At 38.1% G+C, this 20,010-nt stretch overlaps 2 protein-coding genes across 2 annotated transcripts; both read right to left on the reverse strand.

Annotated features, from left to right (window-relative positions):
* Window positions 1-1,319: 1,319 nt before the first annotated feature.
* LOC110847870 (E3 ubiquitin-protein ligase UBR5) lies at window positions 1,320-19,919 on the reverse strand. The gene is made up of 50 exons (XM_022094905.2): window positions 19,764-19,919; window positions 19,183-19,367; window positions 19,071-19,095; window positions 18,777-18,983; window positions 18,625-18,687; window positions 18,477-18,567; window positions 18,105-18,385; window positions 17,910-17,999; window positions 17,758-17,811; window positions 17,552-17,684; window positions 17,329-17,478; window positions 16,967-17,253; window positions 16,640-16,886; window positions 15,887-16,557; window positions 15,668-15,803; window positions 15,197-15,584; window positions 14,971-15,126; window positions 14,752-14,839; window positions 14,534-14,663; window positions 14,390-14,472; window positions 14,247-14,327; window positions 13,483-13,514; window positions 13,257-13,416; window positions 13,035-13,156; window positions 12,749-12,942; window positions 12,558-12,643; window positions 12,344-12,415; window positions 12,172-12,253; window positions 12,021-12,093; window positions 11,919-11,953; window positions 11,611-11,854; window positions 9,022-9,311; window positions 8,452-8,924; window positions 6,765-7,137; window positions 6,667-6,685; window positions 5,978-6,282; window positions 5,112-5,882; window positions 4,803-5,045; window positions 4,459-4,728; window positions 4,305-4,373; window positions 4,181-4,230; window positions 4,003-4,105; window positions 3,684-3,845; window positions 3,215-3,594; window positions 2,906-3,112; window positions 2,629-2,825; window positions 2,477-2,533; window positions 2,173-2,331; window positions 2,010-2,047; window positions 1,320-1,931 (listed from the first exon to the last, which is right to left on the reverse strand). Exons 2-50 carry the CDS (start codon window positions 19,217-19,219, stop codon window positions 1,791-1,793), a joined length of 8,805 nt encoding a protein of 2,934 aa, XP_021950597.1. The 5' UTR covers window positions 19,220-19,367; window positions 19,764-19,919; the 3' UTR covers window positions 1,320-1,790.
* LOC110847872 (AT-rich interactive domain-containing protein 4B) lies at window positions 9,704-11,616 on the reverse strand. Its single transcript, XM_022094906.2, has 5 exons — window positions 11,464-11,616; window positions 11,297-11,401; window positions 10,950-11,224; window positions 9,931-10,843; window positions 9,704-9,847 (listed from the first exon to the last, which is right to left on the reverse strand). Exons 1-4 carry the CDS (start codon window positions 11,464-11,466, stop codon window positions 10,636-10,638), a joined length of 591 nt encoding a protein of 196 aa, XP_021950598.1. The 5' UTR covers window positions 11,467-11,616; the 3' UTR covers window positions 9,704-9,847; window positions 9,931-10,635.
* Window positions 19,920-20,010: the final 91 nt, after the last annotated feature.

Genomic DNA, 20,010 nt, shown 5'->3' on the forward strand with positions numbered 1-20,010 from the left:
CAGAAAAAAATATACTAATGAATCGCTCCTTGTTTTTCCGTCTCTTTCAACCATGGACTAGTCTCATTTGTATTCTGGCAGAGTCTATGCCCAGTTATTTTGAACTCATTTTCGAGAAAAGTCAAGCCGGTCCAGATCCAGACCGATTCATATTTTTAGACGAGACATGACTTAATTTTTTATGAAATGAATAAAAGTCATTACGAGTGTATTTAGATGTTTAAGGAAATGTCAAACACAAAGTGAATCAATGACTCCAGCAGACTGAATAAACTATGGGTCGCACATACCTGTGATGCGTCATCATCTACATAACAATAATTTTGGTCCATATAGTACAAGTCAGTCCTAGATTTACCCATGAGCAGCATCATATTATACCCCCAACATACATAAATATATTGTTACGTTTATACTTTTGTAGTTAAGTTGTTTAACTTTAAACCACTAAAGCGCAAACGATGACTAATATTTGTGAGAAATAACGAGAGAGACCCAAATATTTACAACAAAACAACTGCACAATTATATTAAATACCAAACTTTCATTTCTAATGCTACAAATTGCATCGCTTCCTTTCACATCTTTTTGTGATCTAAAAATATAGAAAAAATTGTTTGACCGAATATGACTTACTAATTTTTCAACCTGCTCATTACGGAGAATGATTGGGCCTCATTACAAATATACATTGTAATGTATATTTAATTAAGGGCCAAGGTTTTTCTGTCCCAGCATTTTTAAACACATCTCGAGAGGACGGATGGATCGGATAACCCACATATTTTCATACAACTTTTAAATGTCATATGTAAAACAACTTTGGTTGGTTTTAAGCAGTTTGCGACATTGTAAAGTTTTCAATAAGGACGGCCATTAACGGCTATTGCTTCCAAGGACAACTAGGACGAGGAACAACTGCGAGTCAGCCAGGTCAGCAACACTGTTGGGCAGGCTTATCATTTAATTTTTTATTTCTTGCAATATCCATGCATTGCGTTTCAATCCAAAATGTCTAATGTCCGACTCCCGACAATACAGAATACCCATTTATAATGCTCAAACCTGGTTAAACTTTAATGAAGTGAACTGAGTTGGTTTGAGTTTAAAGATAGATAAAGCGGATCAAACTGAAACTTAGCAAGTATTGATTTATTTCCTCGCTGTATTATGATACGTTGCCAATAAGGCAGCCTAACCTGCGAGTAATCACGTTCACATCGATTTGGGTATTATCTCCTTATAAGAAGGCATATAAAACATGAAGGTGTAGTAGGTTGTTTGTAGGACAGGAACACAGTAAACTACTAAATATTTCTGTATGGCCAATATTTTTGATTTTCGCATGAATAAAATCACTTTATTCTTCATTATTATTTTGTAGCTCAGTCAATAAAGCAATAGGAGATGTGACTTTTGCTTTTCATACACAATAAGTGCGTAAGAAAATTAATTATCATTATTAAATCTAGCGATACGGATACTTTATAAATTATCACAAAAATGTGATAAATGTGTAGTTAACTAAAAATTATACATAAATGTTATATTTACTGGATGAATACAATTAGCTACTATTTTCAAAACTTGCACTTTCATACAATTTCTTTTCCTCTGTAACACAATGTGCATATTTAATATTGTCAGAAAAGAGTGAATTCTGAAGAATTTGAGAAATATAGCTTTTAAGGATTATTCTTCACAATAAATTATATTACACATAAATGAAGTAAGATATATATATATATTATCCTGCAGCTTTCAATTATAAATTATAATTCGAAAAACGTTAAACAAAGCCAAAATTTTTAGTTTTAATTGCCATCAACAATTTGCTTCGAAGAATATACCGGGAGGAATATAGTGGGATGTAGAGACGAGAGATACATGTGTTTGCTGTAGGAAGGTGGTTATCATCAGCGGGACGAAGCTGAAATTAATTTTTAAAAAAACATATAATTTTATGTTAGTGATTGAACCATTAAATATTAATGGTGTGATAACTTACCGTAACTGTGGGCATGGGTTGGAAACCATCTTCTGATGCTATAAAAATTAAGGTATTATTAAACGGGAGGGATAGTGAGAAAATCGTTACTCGTCATTTATAATTAACAAAATACAGATGAATTTATGACAAAAAAACAATTCGTTAGAAGTATTTAGCATACCTGGTAAGGCAGGGGAGCCGGTCCAGAAATATACTAATTCTTGTCGTTCTAAATTACTCATTTTCTCCACAATTGACCAGAGCCATTTCTTAAATCGAGTGAGTTTATCGCCAGGTTCTCCACTCTCGTCATTGAAAGATGTATAAGATATCAATGTTGCTACAATTAAATTCGAGAATAAAATTATATTATTTTCCTCACTAAGAATTTTGTCAACATAACTTAACCTATTTGCATATTTATACTAAGAACCCCGGAGAGGGATAAAGTGTCCAATAATCTTGCTTAGAACCAATTCACTTACAAACATTGATGTCTCCCACTCCGTTCAGCAACAGTCTCAAGTCTTCTGAAGTTAAACCTAATAATTTTCCAAATAAAACGTACACTGTTACGTAAGATGTTGGGTGTGAGTATATAGAATAATTTTCCAAATAAAATCGTTATCAGCTTTACCATCTAAGCCAGAAGGCGGAAGAACATCAAGAACTCCGTTTCTAATTTCTTCTAGGGACTTGTATTGCGATCGCACCATTCTATATTCAGCATACTTTCGCACATAGTCGTAGACGTTGTGTTCGTTAACTTCAATATTACGTCCACCAGGAACTAATTCAACGCTGCGACCCCCTTCTTCCGAGCATAAATCCAAACTATTGGAAAACAGGAAATTCAGCTCGGTAAATCTTCTTCAAAACTACTAGCAAAATACTACATTTAAATTATATTTTACCTAAATGTTAATTCCATGGCTGAAAAAATCCGATCGCCATCCCGATTTTCAGCGTCAAGTATAAGTTGCCTAAAACTCTCGTACATTGTAGAATCGAAGAAAGCCATATCGTGAAACTTTATAGGTCTTCCCAAAATAAACTTCAATACATGACGATTTAGAAACAGAGGACAGAGTTCATTCTGAAGAAGACAAAGACCAATAATTCTGCACAATAAATTCAAAAAATTCACATTAGACAATAATAGACTAGGAATACATACATATTTAGGCATATATTCAAGGCCCGGTTTAATAAACTATACTTACCGTCCAACATTTCGAAAAGCATTAAGACGTTCAGCAGTTGGTTTGCCAAGACGTGGAGAAGAGAATCCTCTCTTTCCAGGTTGGTAAAACAATGGACTATTGTCATCATCACAAGTCTCTTCTCCTTCAGCGGTTGCAGTCTTCTTTGGCACCGATCCAGTGGTAGTTCCACTTGAATTTTTTGAAAAGTTAAATACATCCAAATCTAAAAGTGCTTCTCCAGAAATATCTCGTGAATGCGCGAGAATAATGTCCACCGCTTCATCTACGCGCTGCTTCAAGGTGTCTTCTGAAGCTAGCAGAATGAGTAATTGAGGCGGGGGAAGTTCCAGCAGCATTCCAGTAATTTTTGGTGCTAAATTTGGCCGAATAGCGTGAATCTATTTTTCCCAAACACCCAATAGGTTATAACCACTTTACAGGAATAATATCCACAATATAAAGGAAAGAACTAAATAGGTTCTATTACCTTAACGTAAAGTCGTTCTCCAATTTGCTGCTGATGATTGGATAAATGATCGTTTAATGTTGAAGGATTGGATGTACCCTCTCCACTGCTCGACGAAGGATGAAAAGGTCTGGCATCAAACGATAAGTTTCTTCGCACTTCACGTACTCTTGGAGCTCCTCTCTAAAAGTAAAATTTCAGCCTTTACGTATTTAAAATCCTTGATTACTATATGCTGTATTACGAAAACCATGTGTATTTGTATGTATGTTTGCTTAAGTTCAGTTACTTAATAAAAATATGCATGCATATGACGCACGTATGATATAGTTAAAATTACCTTTACAATTCGTACTTGTTGACCCCTACGAAGATAGTCATCTCGAACAGAGTCTCGAAGTCTCAAGCGCTGCAGTACGTTAAATTGAGAACTATATTTACTTCTAGAAACACAAAACAGAAACGTTATCATGATTCCTATCAATTATTCGGAATGAGCACTTGAGCCAATCACATACCCGATCAAACACCCTTCAAGGCTGGGCAAACGTTCGTCCAACAAAATAGCCTGGATTTATGAAACGAGAAATTCGTATAATATTTTTCACTGTATGAAGACTGCAAAATTGGTAAATAGAATACCTCTGCGATTGCTGTATAAAAACTTCGAGCAACTCCAGACCCCTCCCCAGGTTCATCTTTAAACGTCACCTACAATTAATTGTAAAGTTTGACAATGTTGTTAAATGTTTGGAATATCCAAAAAAGGTGTGAAATATACAACAAAAACAATCACCTTTACTCTGCTCACAGCCAATGGTGGATGAGGGGGTGTAGCACGACGATGAGCCGAGTTGTAATGATTGTTTAGTTCTTTAAAGGTTTGAATGAGAAGCTGATTTCGATCACGATCTAGTTTTGAGAGTGTCAAGTCCCTTTGCTGTGCGTTTCTTATTTTCTCCATTTCTCGTCTAAACCGATTTTCCTTCACAGGGAAGCCACCCAACTCTGAAATTACAGAGCCTGGTTCTAGCCCAACGTCGTCAACAAATACTCGTCCAAACACCTGTTGTTAAACAAATCACATTAATATTTCTTATTCATTGAGAGCCTCACTTTAAACCAAGGACTTTTACTTACTTCCAATGTCAGTCTCCATCTTCCAAGCAAAACGTCATCAGATATCATGGATGGATTGTAAAGTATGAGCTGCTGATGAGTTGTTGTGGGTGATGTAGATACCGACTCCAACGATTTGCTAGACACCGGAGTTAATGTTGGAAGTTTCAAGTTTGGTGCTGTCCTAGAAGAGGTGATTTCTGATGTTGCTTCTGTATCAACTGGGACAATGACAATTTCAGGCGTCCCGCTACTAACCGATTCCTGTAAAATTTAAGGATACAGAACAATGAAAAATAGTAATAAGACCTAAGGTGAACAATTTCTTACATTTCCCGGAGTGGATTGACGATGACATACAATGACGCTTTTAACCAAGGGTCTGCCATCACTTGGAGATTCACCAGAACTCCCCCTCGAAGATGAAGGGGATCCACAAATAGAGGATGCATTAAATGATGATGGTGTTGGAGACAAGCGTTTTGCAGAGACAATAATGGGTGCTCGCTGTGCATTAGGGCTAACTACATCTGAATCTGATCCATCCGATCGACCAGAAATACTTAAATCTTGAGGAGCACTTTGAGGAGGTCCACCCATACCCCACTTTGGTATGGATAAGACTGTTGCGCTTGATGAAGTCGATAAATTTGTTGAAGATCCTTCAGGTGGAGTAATTTTAACTAGCGGCGGAGGCTTTGTTAATATAGGTGTAACGACTGGTGTTGGAATTACTGAAGTTTCCACTACCGAGATTTTAACTTCGTCTGACTTGTCAGCAGCAGATGTTTCAAGCAGCGGTTCACGTAATTTAGAGTCCAAGTCTTTAAGTTTCGCTTGACTACTACTTTTTGGCTTGTGATCAATGTCCATATCTTCAACCTTCGGCACTGGGTCGACTGCTCGAGGTCTTCTGGCAAGCAGAGGAGCATAGCTGGGTGGTCCTACATTACGAGATGTAAGTCCTAGGTGGCTTGCTTTAATTTCCATTAAACTAGAATTTTCAGCTGACTTTGGAATTCCAAAAAGTTCATCTTTTCTAACATTTGGTTGTAACAAATGAGGCTTTTCTGCTAGGGGAAGACTTTCAGCAACAGAACCCTAGGATCAAACAAGTACAAAAAATATTAATTTGAATAAATGAGTAAATAATTTTACATTAATCAAATTCAGCTAACTAATTATTTATTAGATACCTGGAATGGATCCGGAGGAGGACAACCCAGACATAACGTTGAATCTGATCTTTGAAAGAACCCATGTCGTCTGCCCAAAGGTTTTCCCGTGGTGCTGTTCTGTGACGCTTCATCATCAAAGTCCCCGATCTCAACATTACTTAAACTATTTTGAGTTGTGTTGAAGCTCATGTCATCAGGTTCATCTGGATCGTGCACAATTAGATTATCAAATTCGTCATCTTTGCTCACGGCGGGGATTGCATTGGCATCGGTTGCACTTCTTAAAAAGTATATTAAAGAGTCGAAGACATATGCGACATGTTCTAAAAAAACGCCAAAAACAACTTAGTTATTCATTCAGTCAGTCAGTCATTCATTCATTCATTCTAATTGGAATTTAGATTGGAGGAGGTGTGGTTCGGTTTGTGGTGCAAACGTAGAAACGCGTTTGCCTGGAAAGCGGGGGCGAAAACTGGGAAAATAAGTTAATAAAAAAATAGGTTGTTAATTTCAATTCAAGTCTCCACGATATGCAATCTCGGCGTGATTCTCCGATCGTGCTATTTTAAGAATTTTATATTTTAAGGGATATTTAAGGGATATCTTCCACCTGCTCTGTGCTGTCTTAAGTAACCGAACTCTCCTTTATCTATGATCTACCTCCTCCATCACGTTCCAACCGACCAACATCAAAAAACGTCACTTACTAAATGAAGACACATCAATCTGTGGGGGAAAACATAATCGAATTATATTGTTTCCTTTGGTTCGAACAAAGTAATATTATCTTTGTAGGTAATCTTACCACAGGTAAGCTATCCAAATGTTCAGCATTATGACCTCTCATGAGCGACAAGGAATACGATAAGAATTCTCTTCTTGCAGCAATTTCATTGTCCCTCTCCCGTCCAGCACGAGATTCCAAGCGCCCTGGTGGAGGAGCCGAAGCTGGTTTGGGTCGCACATGATCCGTCGATGAAGTTAATGAGCCGCCAAATCTTAATTGTGACTCTGTAGAATCCATTACCCTAAGTAGCCATTCCCAGACATTGAGCAATCGACGATCCAAATAATCCTGTAGATTGTTGACATCATCTTGTGTGACTTCCAACTTTCTTGGAAGACGTGGTACAATACTGGGGTAGTCTTGAATATATTTGAGCAAATCACCAATTTCCCTAAAACAATAATTTGTGTTATATATATTTTTCATACTTACTGAGGATCAGGCGTCTAAGTTATAACGATTTTGGCCTTGGATAACCCCGGAACGGTTTGTCGTAGCGGGTCAAAATTTTGAACAGACGAGAATGTTGTCCTAGTCAAGTGTTGTGGAAAAAACCAGCTCTCTACTTTCAAAAATGCCTCCCCCACAGCCCCCAGTAGTTGAGACAGTCATTTTAACTCTTTCCAAATTCCGTCTAAAAAATTCGGTCTCCACAGAAAAACTTTTCCTTTCAAGTATCTGAACTCAAACAAGTCAATTTGACTTTATCGGGGGATTGTACAGGTATTTCACTATTCAAGATGATTTTTATCCCCAATATAGCTTCAAGGTCCTTTGCATAATCTTGGGTCAACTTTGCCGTCTGTGAAGACGCTCCGTCATGATGAAAAATCACCTTAATTATTTTTTTACCGCACAATTTATGAAAATGTTATTCTACAGATATCTTCACTTTTTGCGGGACTTTGATAAGTGGGAGGACACCACGACCCGGCGTTGCGCCCACCACCATAAACTGTAAAAAACTTCTCCTCACGGGGAAGCACCAACTTGGGTGATTTTTTTGGGGCATTTATCGTGTAGTAAGCTCTTCGAACCCAATTAGTAACTTGTAGAGAAATTAGTGCTTCATCAAATGTCACCAATAACTCACTCTGATTCCTTGACCGAAAATTCAAATAATTTTATTTGTAAACACAGGCGAGATTTTTTTCCTGTTTTTTGGCCAGCTGATGCACACGAGTTTTCCGACCAAGTCGTTTTTTCAAAATCGTAATTTCTCGTTCCACTGAACGCTTAGAGACCCCAACCTTACGGGAAATTTCCTTTTGGGTCGGTGGATTATCTTTTGAGGTCAATAGGTCAATTTTCCTCAACACGGTCGGAATTGACACTTTTTTTGACTTCTTCTAGGGGGTGGTGGTTGCCCTCTACTCAGAATTTCTCGCTTTTCACCTATATTTTTCAATACCTTATTGATTCCAGATTTCGAAACCGTTTTCCCTTCAATTTTAAGATGTTTTGTTATTCGGCTAGACGAGTACTTAAGTTTGCAAAGAGTTTTTATGACTGCTCACCTTCTGGGGGCTGTGGGGGAGGCATTTTTGAAAGTAGAGAGTTGGTTTTTTGCACAACTCTTGACTAGGACAACATGCTCGTCTGTTAAAAATTTTGACCCGCTAGGGCAAACCGTTCCGGGGTTATTCAATGCCAAAATCGTTATAACTTAGACGTCTGACCCTGTAAGATGACTTAATTAGTTAACCTCATAATAATCCCAAAAGATCGAGCCAATCCAGACGCAGTAGTGGCCATCGTCACAGGTTCCGGAGCATTTGCTGCAGCAGCGGCAGCAGCAGCAACGGCAGTACTTGCAGAGCGGCGCATTGTTCCTGATGCATGATCAATAAAGACCAAGCCTGTTGTAGTACTTGATCGGATTGTAGGAGGTTCCCGAGTCCTGATTGCCCACTGCATAGAAGTTGGTGCCAAATTTGAGCCTCGTTGAACCGTAAGAGCACCTGCTCCACTGCGTCGTTCAAATATTTGTTCTTCATTTATTCCAAAGTCGTCGACAGCTGCAGCGGTGTTGGCAGCTGTACCAGCAGTTGGGGCAGGAGGATGAGCACTTGCACCAGGATTGTTATTGGGTGCCACCGCACTAGTTGCAGTAACCGGCGTGTCCCGGTCATCGCTATCATTTCCATCAGAGTCTTCTTCTTCCTCATCTTCATCCTCCTATTATTATTAATTATTATTAATATTAGAAATATTGCGAAACACACAGGTAGAGGATTATTTTTTTTACTAAAATTAATAATGTTCGTGTAGAAACCTGTTGTGTTGATTCATCAGAATCATCTTCTGAAAACAATGCCAAGTTTGCAACACCAGCAGCTTCTGACCCACCCGTTGCGTGAGTTTGAATGCTTCGTTGAGCACCAGAGCTAGCCGTATCATTGATATTACTCTGATTATCATCAGAGTCGCTCTCTGACTCTGCCAAAAGATCCAGCTCCATGTCAGACTCTTGTTCGCCAGCCTCTCCGATAGCCATAGGTTCAACTCCTCCTCCTTGTGCCTGTTCGTCTACATCTACACCATCCCCTTCATTGTCATGTTGCTCTGTGAAAAATAATCTTATTATTATAATATCTATGATTATTATTCTGTAATAGTTGTATACTACAAACATTTGGCATAGAGGTACCCTGCGGCTTCTAATTAAAGAGGGTAAGGTGAAAGTGGGAAATTTTTTACCCGGAGGTGCCATATGGGGTGACCTCATCGATTTCAAAATTCTTATAGAACTTAGAATTCTTTCTTAATTAATCTTTAACAAATACGTTCATATAGGATTTTTCGTTTCAGAAAATACATTTATTGCATATTTTTTAACAGTTGATAACAAACAATATCATTTATGGTCTCCCAGCCTTTTCAAACCACTCAGTTCTCTCTTTAAAGTCGCTGCTACGACACACAAATGGAGGTGTGAAGTAATTCACCGGGTTGGGTGCGTCGTTGTCGAATATGATGAAAGGACCGGCCTCGCCAAAATCATACGCTTTCCTCGCCAAATCTTTGTGGATCCTTATCCCATAGTCTTTGTTCAAAGCTACTACGTCTATTGAACTGTCTGCCATACCGAACAACATGTGCTATAATTCAGAACAAAAGAAAACAATTTATGAAGTAATACTACAGATATAATTGGCTAAAATGTAAATTAACAAAATCTTACAATGTAAAAACTCTCGACCAATTCCGCCTCCTCTTTGTCCTTCATGGGCAAAGCGATACATTCGAATATGCGTCTGTAGTTGACATAAGTTCCACGGACGGACGAGTTTGGATCTGTGGCATGGGTGGGGCGTGCTGTAGGGGTACCTAGCGCGGAATGGTTGCCGAAATACCACTCTTTTTCTTTTATAGTAGACGATTGTTGGGAGAGTAATTCCCACACTTCGTGTGCCGACTTGCCGACAATCATTCGCTCATCAATACAAATGAAGAGATAAAAAACGTTTTGTAGCATACTATGTCGGTACTCTAAATTTCCTATGTTTACGTTTGGGTCTCGGTAATATTTTTCACGTCGTCGACATAATTCTTCTGCATGTAGCTGAGGGTCTTCTCTTCGTCTGGAGTTTTTTTGTTTTTTTTTCCGGACATAATAATTTTTCGATGTCTTTTGACAAAACTTTCAGCATGAGCATAGTTTATCAAGTGTGGCTTGTCCGAATTAACGCCATTATCCATGACACAGTGAGATGTCAGGCGTCGAGGTGATCCAGGTTTCTCACAAATTTTCCACACTATTTTGTCAACTGACACGTCGGATCCCGCCTCTTGCAGTTTGGTGGCTATTTCTTGGCGTGAAATCCGATTCGGTAGTGATCCGATGTCAAGTAAAACTTGGTAGTGAGGTTCATTCACGTCACGCAATTCAGCTTCGGTCACATGTCTGATTCGTGACACTATGTTGTTGAGTAACAGCAGCATCAACAGAAACAGCACCGACAGAATCTAATTGAGACGATGGTGGGCGACTTTGTCTGCGGATCTTGGGTGGTGGGGGTTGGTTTGTGATAGTTCCAAGTGGTCGTCTCAATTTGGAAACTTCGTCGTCAAAGGAGTCGTCTGTGTGAAGAACACTATAATAATAAAATAAATATCAGACTATCACCACATTTGGATAATTCCACACGAACATTTGCGCTAGATCATAATATTTGGGTATTTATTGTTTGATTCACTTACTTATTTCTTAAATCAATCTTGCAACTTTGGCCTCTTGTCTCATTATCATTAAATTGACAACTCGATTTTACAATAATTCCTGATCGTCCCACTGTCTTCACATCTCCATCATCAAAGACGACCGTGTATTGAGAATAGTCTTGAATTTTGGAGATGGTTGCCTCACTGTAGAATCCGGTGACGAGATGTTTTGCCTCCACCGTGGCACCGACTCGCCACGTTCCTCTCACCTCGTCCGAATTGACTGTGGCCACCAGTCCCGACTTGAACAAAACCTGCAAACCAAGAAGGAAGAGTCACAAAATTAAATTAAACCATAATTAGCTAAACCGTTAATATTTATTTACCTTGAATTTCATGACTCGATTAACTTCCCGTATCTTTGCTTTACAAAACGCCCCCTTAAACTTTGCCGACACTTCAGTCCCCTCGATGAGGTAAGGTGAGTCATCCTACGAACAAAGGAACTCAATTTTAGTTATTAGTTTATTAATAAATTAATAAATTAACTCACCATTATTACTTTGTCGTGGAATGACGTCGAGTCATCAGAGAGTAGTTAATATGGCAATTGGTTTATTAAACCCGGTGGTGACTGAGGCAATGTGATACCTCCACAGATGCATGCATATAATGGTATATATAGTATAATGATACTTACCCCCATCATCCATTCCTTCCTCCCCATCTTGATCGCCTTCCGTTTCACCCCCATCGTCATGAGAAGGTGCGAATCCACTTACACGAATTCGTGAGTCTGATGCGTTTCGGGACGAATTTGTACCGTCATCCAATCCTTCAATGATAATGTGCGCTACGTCTGAAGTAGACAATCGTTCGTTATCACGTTGAGTGTGTCCGAAATTGGATTGTAATGGATCGACACTGAAAAGTTCTTCGCTCCCCTGCATCAATAAAAGTTATTTAGTTACTTATACTTAGCATTTACTTACTTCAATAAGAACCTACCGATATGGTCTCACTTGTTGTAGGTCCCGATGTACCTACGAATTGTGATTATTATTAATTGTAAGTCACTATTGAGCAAAAATTGTCGTAAAGGCAAGTCACCTGCAAATCCTATCATCCTCCCAGTCGTCGGTGGAAGTACTCCTAACTGAACTGGAGCAATTTGCGAGTTGGCCTATGAAACGTCGAATATCATGCATTATTCATAGAAACGACCTATTAGATTGAGCTTGAAAGAGTAATAAATGCATACCATTTCACACAATTCCTGAATTGAGTAGGTAACGAGAGCTTGGAATATACGACGACAATACTCAATTTGATTAGGCATCGTTCTGCAAAAATAAAAATATACACCACTCATTAATCACTATTTCTCAAAAGGGTTTATTGTAATAATTCAAGTAGAGTTAGAACATGCATACCCTTTCTTGAATGATGGAGCGGATTCAACACTGATAATCACATAAACTCTCGCTACTGATCGAATAAACCGTCTAAATCAATAAATACATAAAATGCATTAGAACATGAATCAAGGCAGTTTTTTGTGTTTTACTGCTACATTTAACATGCCACTTTGTTAATAATTATATAATTATCGCTAGCATTGTTTATTGTGTTATTATGAATTCTTACCGCACAACCAATTCTGTATCTGAAAGTCGCCCAGAAACTTTGGATTGAAGCTCACGTATTAACGTGGTGACCAGTGTATCAGTCATCTAAAGACGAGTAACGATTCAAAACTCAATTGAAATGAATAAACAAGCAGAAATTGGGTAATTTGATGAGGAGTTAATTATTTTAGTGGTGCCCAAAAAACTCACCTCTGGAGAACATTTTGAAAGCAATTTGTACGTAAATTTATCCAACAATGCTGTGCCACTTTGTTCATCCACATTCGCATTACACGAGCCAGACATTATCATTGCTCTCACCGCAGGCCAGTCGTCTAGAAGCTGTTCTAAAGCTGTTCTACTAAATCTTGGAGGTTGTAAATCGTGATCAGGCATATCGGCATCTGAAACCAAAACCAGTATGGATGATGATATTATTTGCTTGATTGATCTGTTTAGTATAATTATTATAATGTGGTGATAAAATTCAACTTACCAACATCAGCTGGCTTTCTGGCGACATTGGTTGCTCGATTGCGACTATTATTACGATATTGCTTCTGCTCCGTTGTTTGTCTTCCAACAGTTTGCACGAGATTTAACAAAATATTTTCTCCCCTGAAAATTCAAATGTCAATTAGTAATGAAATGCAATTATCATATATTTTGTTTGATTGCATGACATATATTAATACTAGTAAGACAAAAAAATACTTACTTGGAATTATTGACTACCACCAAATCAGTGTCGCTAATTAGCTTGCACAATAAATTGTGCCGTGCTTGTTGATTTCCCATTAAAAGGGCTTTACATTTACATTTTTCCCAACAATCGCAATAAGCTGTAGGTGAAGTACGCTTCAGTTTACAATCGTGTCCTTAAATATAGTAAATAAAATTAAACTCCGAAACTTTAATCACAAAGCTTAACGTCAATGACTTACCCTTGTGACAAACTCTGGCACATTCAGTACAGCTATGGTTAATAACAAAGTACATTCAATAATTGTAAAACCTGAACTAAGGAGGGGAGCTTGCGAGGTTGATAATAACAGATATTGGTGCCCTTTGGATATGTGGTAGGGACCCATGAGTGTACTAAAACCCTGAAGTAGTTTGACTCCATGGCCACATTTGCGCCCGCCACACCCACTCAAAAATGTCCAAAAAACGCTTTCACCCCAGTTTTCACTCACTCAAATCCACGCCAAAAATCCAATTTTACTCGGATTTTGAAATTTCTTTCACCATTATACTCCCAGATAGTTGCTTTCTTCAATCCAATATCAAACTCAATTTTATTGATGATTATTTCGCAAACATAATTTGTTTTGTTGATGACTACAACAATGCTCATTCAGAATTTTAAATTTTAAAAATACTAAAAATTTCGAAAAAATTGAGTTTGATATTGGATTGAAGAAAGCAACTATCTGGGAGTATAATGGTGAAAGAAATTTCAAAATCCGAGTAAAATTGGATTTTTGGCGTGGATTTGAGTGAGTGAAAACTGGGGTGAAAGCGTTTTTTGGACATTTTTGAGTGGGTGTGGCGGGCGCAAATGTGGCCATGGAGTCAAACTACTTCAGGGTTTTAGTACACTCATGGGTCCCTACCACATATCCAAAGGGCACCAAGATCTGTTATTATCAACCTCGCAAGCTCCCCTCCTAAGCGTGGCAAATTTTGTATTTTGCACGACACTCACCAACAAAGGGATCCAACCAAACCACACGTTCGACATTCGAATATATCCTGATTTATGTGCTCAGCACCAGTCCAAGTAAAACTGCAAAATATTAAACGATGCATTAAGACAAGTTAAATGCACAACATCAAAATACTGCGCACCTGCACGTGTCGTTACAACAAATCACATGAAGGGGAGAGTCATCAGGTAGTGATCCCGACGGATAGACCATTGACGTCAAAATCTAGAAAAAGAACATGCCCATATGAAGAGACTTTATCCCATTAATTGTAATAAAGAAATACCTTCTTCTGAACCTCTGCATCGGTAGATTTTTCTTTTGAAATTTTCAAAATTGTATCAAATATGGCAAGTCCTGCGGGGTACGCTCTTATTGAGACTGCTAGCATCAAAGGTGTTTGTCCCTTGCAATCCCTAAACGGTGTAGTAAAAAACATTGTTTCTTTACCTTGTTTAGCTGATTCATTTTTTAAGACAAACGAAAACATGGTCGAAGACATACTTTTCACCAAGAAGCTGATGAAAATGTGGCTCCAAAGCAATCGAATCGCACATGAGTTTTAAGATAGAAACCGCATTTCGGATCCTCTCTGTAAATAGTGAATGAAAACGTACATATCCTGTCCCGGCCTAACCTAATTACTGTTTACTGTTTACTGTAGTTTATTCAAGTGTCGCGAATCATCAGTTATACACTGCTAATCGATCTCAATTCACTTACCATTAGAATCCCAAACTTGATTCAATTGAGGCAAACTGGAATGCTGCATAGATGGTCCAGGGCTACTAGAGCCAAATCCTCTAAAGCCCAAAACAACGTTTGACTCTGTACTTTCGTTAGAGTCGTCGCCTTCCAACATTGCAGAACCACTTTGTCCTAGATATTGAAAAATAAATTGGACATTACTGCACTAGTAACATTTTGTTAACCTAAATAAATAAATTACCTGTTGAGGAGCTCAAGACATTTGCAAGGTTTTCAATATTGCTACTGTCCACACTTCCAAATGCATTCGCTGCGGCACCACTAGACGTTGCAATATTAACAGCTCCTGTTGCACCGCCAGATCCAGCAGGAGTTGGTAAAGTTTCTGTATCTTTATTAGTGCTCGGCATGGCCATACAAACTACTGCATGAAAAATATTTCTATTCCCATCGCACCGTTCGAATAACACTTTGTTCAGATATCCGCTACTATTTCCTGACTTGATTTGAGCTTCATGATCCAAATTTGCCAATATTTGCCGAACTCCTTCAACGTCACATCGGAGAATTTTGCTCATTAAAACTTGTTGTTCAATTGCCACAACTAAAACTCCTACTTGGTTTTTCTGCTGAAAAAATGTTGATATATACATATAAATATATATATAAATATTGCATGATTTTTTAAAAATAAGCCAAATAAAAAAATAACCTGTTGTGATCCAACGTGGGGCAAGGCATGGATTCCAGTACCAAGGCATGTAATTGGTGGTAGATCCATCAATATAGGATCTCTAATTGCATCCAAACAATCCTTGACCAGTGGATATAATGTTCCATTCCCATCTCTGCATGAAAATATTAGGTAAGTCAACAAGCTTAGTTACAAGGAGTTCAAATTTTCAAATAAATTTTGTTCTTGCGATATTACCTCAGAATGCTCATAAAGTCGTTATCAGAACTACAGTTCAAAGAAATGAGTCCCGAATCAATGCCCATGAACGCCGACGTATCAGATGGAAATGTACTCTCAATTTCAGATTTCCCAGTATGTAAATTATACGACTTGTATATTAACTTTTTCCCATCGCGGACAACCCCATGAATTCCAATAGCGTCAACAGACAAGGCAAGCACATTGGGGAGGTCAGACAAATGAATTTTCTTGGGAACTTTTTGAATGCAATCTGGTGATTTTGGAAGCGTCCCATTCTTAACATGCTGCAAATCATCCAAACGAAGAAGTCTACATTCTTGAAGCAAAGAAGCAACGTCTTCTTCCTTCGGGGGTTGATCTTTCATTGTTGAATTCAAAGGAGTAAATTTTATGACGGCGAAACCTCCGTCTATTTTGAGAACCCGTCCAATGGGAATATTCTTGGAATCTTCTACAAATACTACCTCCTTCAAATTCCATTCTTCTTCGTCCTTCTTTTCGTTCCCGTCTTTCAAAGACGGCGTTTTCTTGGCCCTCTTTTGCGAAGTTGATGGAACGGTCGTGTCAGAACAAGTAGAACTGGCAGGTGAAGGTGGTGGGGGCATTGCATCTGAAGGACGCGGTTCAGTTTTCTTAATTTCAGCCGGAGGTGGGCCAGGTAAAACCTATATATATATATATATATACATAAAAATTGGATTTGCACAATTTTTTATATTTAATATCAATATTAAAGATCTTCTTTACCTTAAATCGGCATTTATCAGTCAAATTCCATGCAGAATTTAATAGTTGTCCAACTTTTGGTATCCCCCCAGACACAGTAAATCCAATCGAACCAGATTGATACATTGGAGCCACACGCATTAAGACTTGTGAACCAACAACTATCTCACTGTTATGAGATGCTGCTGCGCTACTCGAGTTTCCAGTCCGTGTTTGGCGTTTCGTCTTGGTCCTGTACTTGTCCCACAGTTTCTTCCTTTGGTTGGAACTATGTTACAATATAATTTGTCATCATAGATTAATAATAATGGATATAATGTTATAATAATGAAGAATATGCAGACTTACGGGAGAACACCCCACCAAAATATTTGGTTGGTATCCGTACGTGCAAGGGTGTACAAACTGCATGTATAAAGCTGTACAATTTTTTGACCCGGAAATGCGTCTTGGAATGAAGTTGAGCTGTGTTCTAGTCGTGCGGAAGCCACGTGTGCAACTGATTCGTCCATCAACGTCACAACTTTTCCAGATTCTGTGGCGAGTGAACATCGTATAATAGAGGATGAAATGCAAGTCACCTTTTCGTTTTGAAGACCCAGGCTGATTAAACGCGGATGAGTTATCTGAGGATTCTGGGGATACGAAAATGACATGGTCTTAAAAAAAACTACGCATTACAACTTTAACACATGTATATGTAAACTTGCATCAGGATGCCGGTAGGGCTCAATGTCAATCCACTTCCACTGATATATTTGCCCATTACTGCCAATTGCAATAAGCTCACTGTGCATAGCAGAAATTGATGTAAACTTGAGACCTCGTGATGGGTCCGGCCAATATTCGATCTCATCAGACTTTATATGAAAACAATAAAAAACAATTAGCTAAAAACCAGCAATACGTAATAAATATTAATAAACTACTTACCAGCCAAATTGGACTATTGTAGTTCATTGACACCGGGTTTGAGCTACTTCCAGAAGCAATTGGTCCGGAATTCTGAGATTTTGAAGCCTTATTGCTAGGCTCTCCTCCGTCTGAACTATTGTTCCAAGGCTCCCTAAAACCGCGAGTGACATTTATTAAATCAATCACAAAGAGTTATAATTGTTATTATCAGCTTTTGAGCATACCTCAATGCATTTTCAAGCCATCTCCGTGGTCCAAAATACTGCCGATCACGCCAACTACATTAAATATAATTAGAATTATTACTTATTATTCATGAATTATTCGGGCAAATTCTTATCATAATTATTTATATTCAACCCTGGTTTTCACTAACCGTGAAAAGCTGTCCCTATCTGCTGCAGTTTCGCTGCCTCCTGCTCTTTCAGCAGACTGTCGAATAGTTCGAGCTGCACTAGACGTTCGACTGTAAAATAGGTTTATAATTTATTGCGAAATAGTACACCTCTTATTAAGGTTTAAATGTGGTTCGTTATGAATTAATATGTAACAATTCAGAGGAATGACATACTTTCTTAATGTAGAATATGCAAACATATCTTCAGGGAAAACAGCGTCCACAGCATCTGATAGCATAACTGGATCTGCTGCTCCACTTATCCCGCCATCCAACAATGACATTAAATCCTCGGAAACATACGAATCCTGAGAATCTTCCCCATCATCCCCTTCTTCATCGTCACGAGAAAGCAGATTATTCACAGCTAAATTTACGTCGAGATTCGTACGTTGTAATTCTCTAATGATAACACTTCGTGACTTTCCTTGAAGAACCACTTGAGCCTGGGAAACCTAAAAAATGGGGGCACACATTCAAACGTTAGCACAACTAAAAAAACAAGAATAATATTTAAATTAGTATCTAATTTATTATGTCGCTTACGAGTTCTTCTGGAACATACTGAGCTGGAACAACTGGTCTTGATGAGCCCATAATTACTCCTGTTCCACGTCCACCCCGAAGGGTAGCAGTTCTGTTTAAATCATAATGATAAAATTATCTGAAATAGACTATAAATAGACTGTCATACCTAATTCTCCCTCGTTGTCTTGTTTGCTTCAGTGCTGAATTGTTGTTAAATGGCTTACTTGATCTAAAGTTTAACGTTTAAATATTAATTAAAAAGTGGCCCAAATGATTTATTAAAAATTAAACGATGGCATTTAGCCCCCCCTTTCATACGTTTTAACATTATCTTGCCGACTCAGATCTAAACGATCAGATATGACTGAGAATGCCACCCTTCCAATCCGGCCATCTTCCAACAAAAATGCTGTATGAGCCGGGCCCACAGCAATTTGTTGAACGGGGGGTCCATTCCTCAGAACTGACAAAACAGTAGGAGAAGTCAACCCATATCGGTTTATCCTCTCACCCAGTTCTCGAAATCTGAATCACATGATAAAACAATACCACATTATAAACCAAATTAATGCTGCAAAAATAAAATTCTAATATATATCGAAAAACTCGTACTTTTCTGCAAGTTGTTCATCTGTCCCTGTAAAGTCAAAATTAGAGTTCAGAACAAGTCGCAGTAAATTTTATTTGTATATCATAAATGGACTCAATATTGTATCGAACTTACCAGGTAAAGGGTGAACAACAAAATGAAGGTTGGACATATTGTCCAATGGTGCGCCTAGCGCTGTAGGTTGCTCAGTTCTTGTAAAATTGTTTCCTTGTTATATAGTAGTCTTCGTGCTATTAAACGCTTGTTCCAGTGTTTATTCTAGGTTGAAGTTCACTTCAACACCTCTTTTCTTATGTAATCTAGAAAAATTACAAAAATTTAAACTAATAAAAATATAACACTGTAACATCAGACAGAGAAAACGTTTGGTTATAAAAACCGTTGACACAAGTATTAAAGTATACGAAATTACAATGACACAAGTATTAAAGTATACGAAATTACAATTCGTAGTCAGATTAAAAAAATAATATTTTCCAAATATGATAAGCTACACTACGCCAATTTTGTTGAAATACTTGAAAATAATTTCAAGAAAGGGGTTTGTCCATCTTCCAGAACATTTGGAATGATGGGGAAAATGGACGAACATTACGTTGTCATATATCTGTGACTGGTCGTCTCCCATCATCATATACAAATGTGTAAAAATATATTTCGCAGAAAAAAACTCGTCAACGTTCTCCTTAGCTTACCTCCCACCACCCACCGGATTGAATTATGTCGAAAATATGAAACCCATATCCGCGGAAGAAAGATGACTGGAAATTTTGACGAAATATGAAAAGAGAGAGAGAAAAGGACTGCTCGCTCGCTCTTCTTCCTATTTGAACGACGGAAGATTTCGGTGTCTCAAAAAAGCCTGCTCTTGCTCTTTCTTCACATGGCACTCTGACAGTTGTTGCACGTACCTCGTCCTCACCGTCAGCGTTGTAATTTCAT

The sequence above is a fragment of the Folsomia candida genome, unplaced genomic scaffold (assembly GCF_002217175.1).
Source record: "Folsomia candida strain VU population unplaced genomic scaffold, ASM221717v1 Fcan01_Sc003, whole genome shotgun sequence".
Lineage (NCBI taxonomy): Eukaryota > Metazoa > Arthropoda > Collembola > Entomobryomorpha > Isotomidae > Folsomia > Folsomia candida.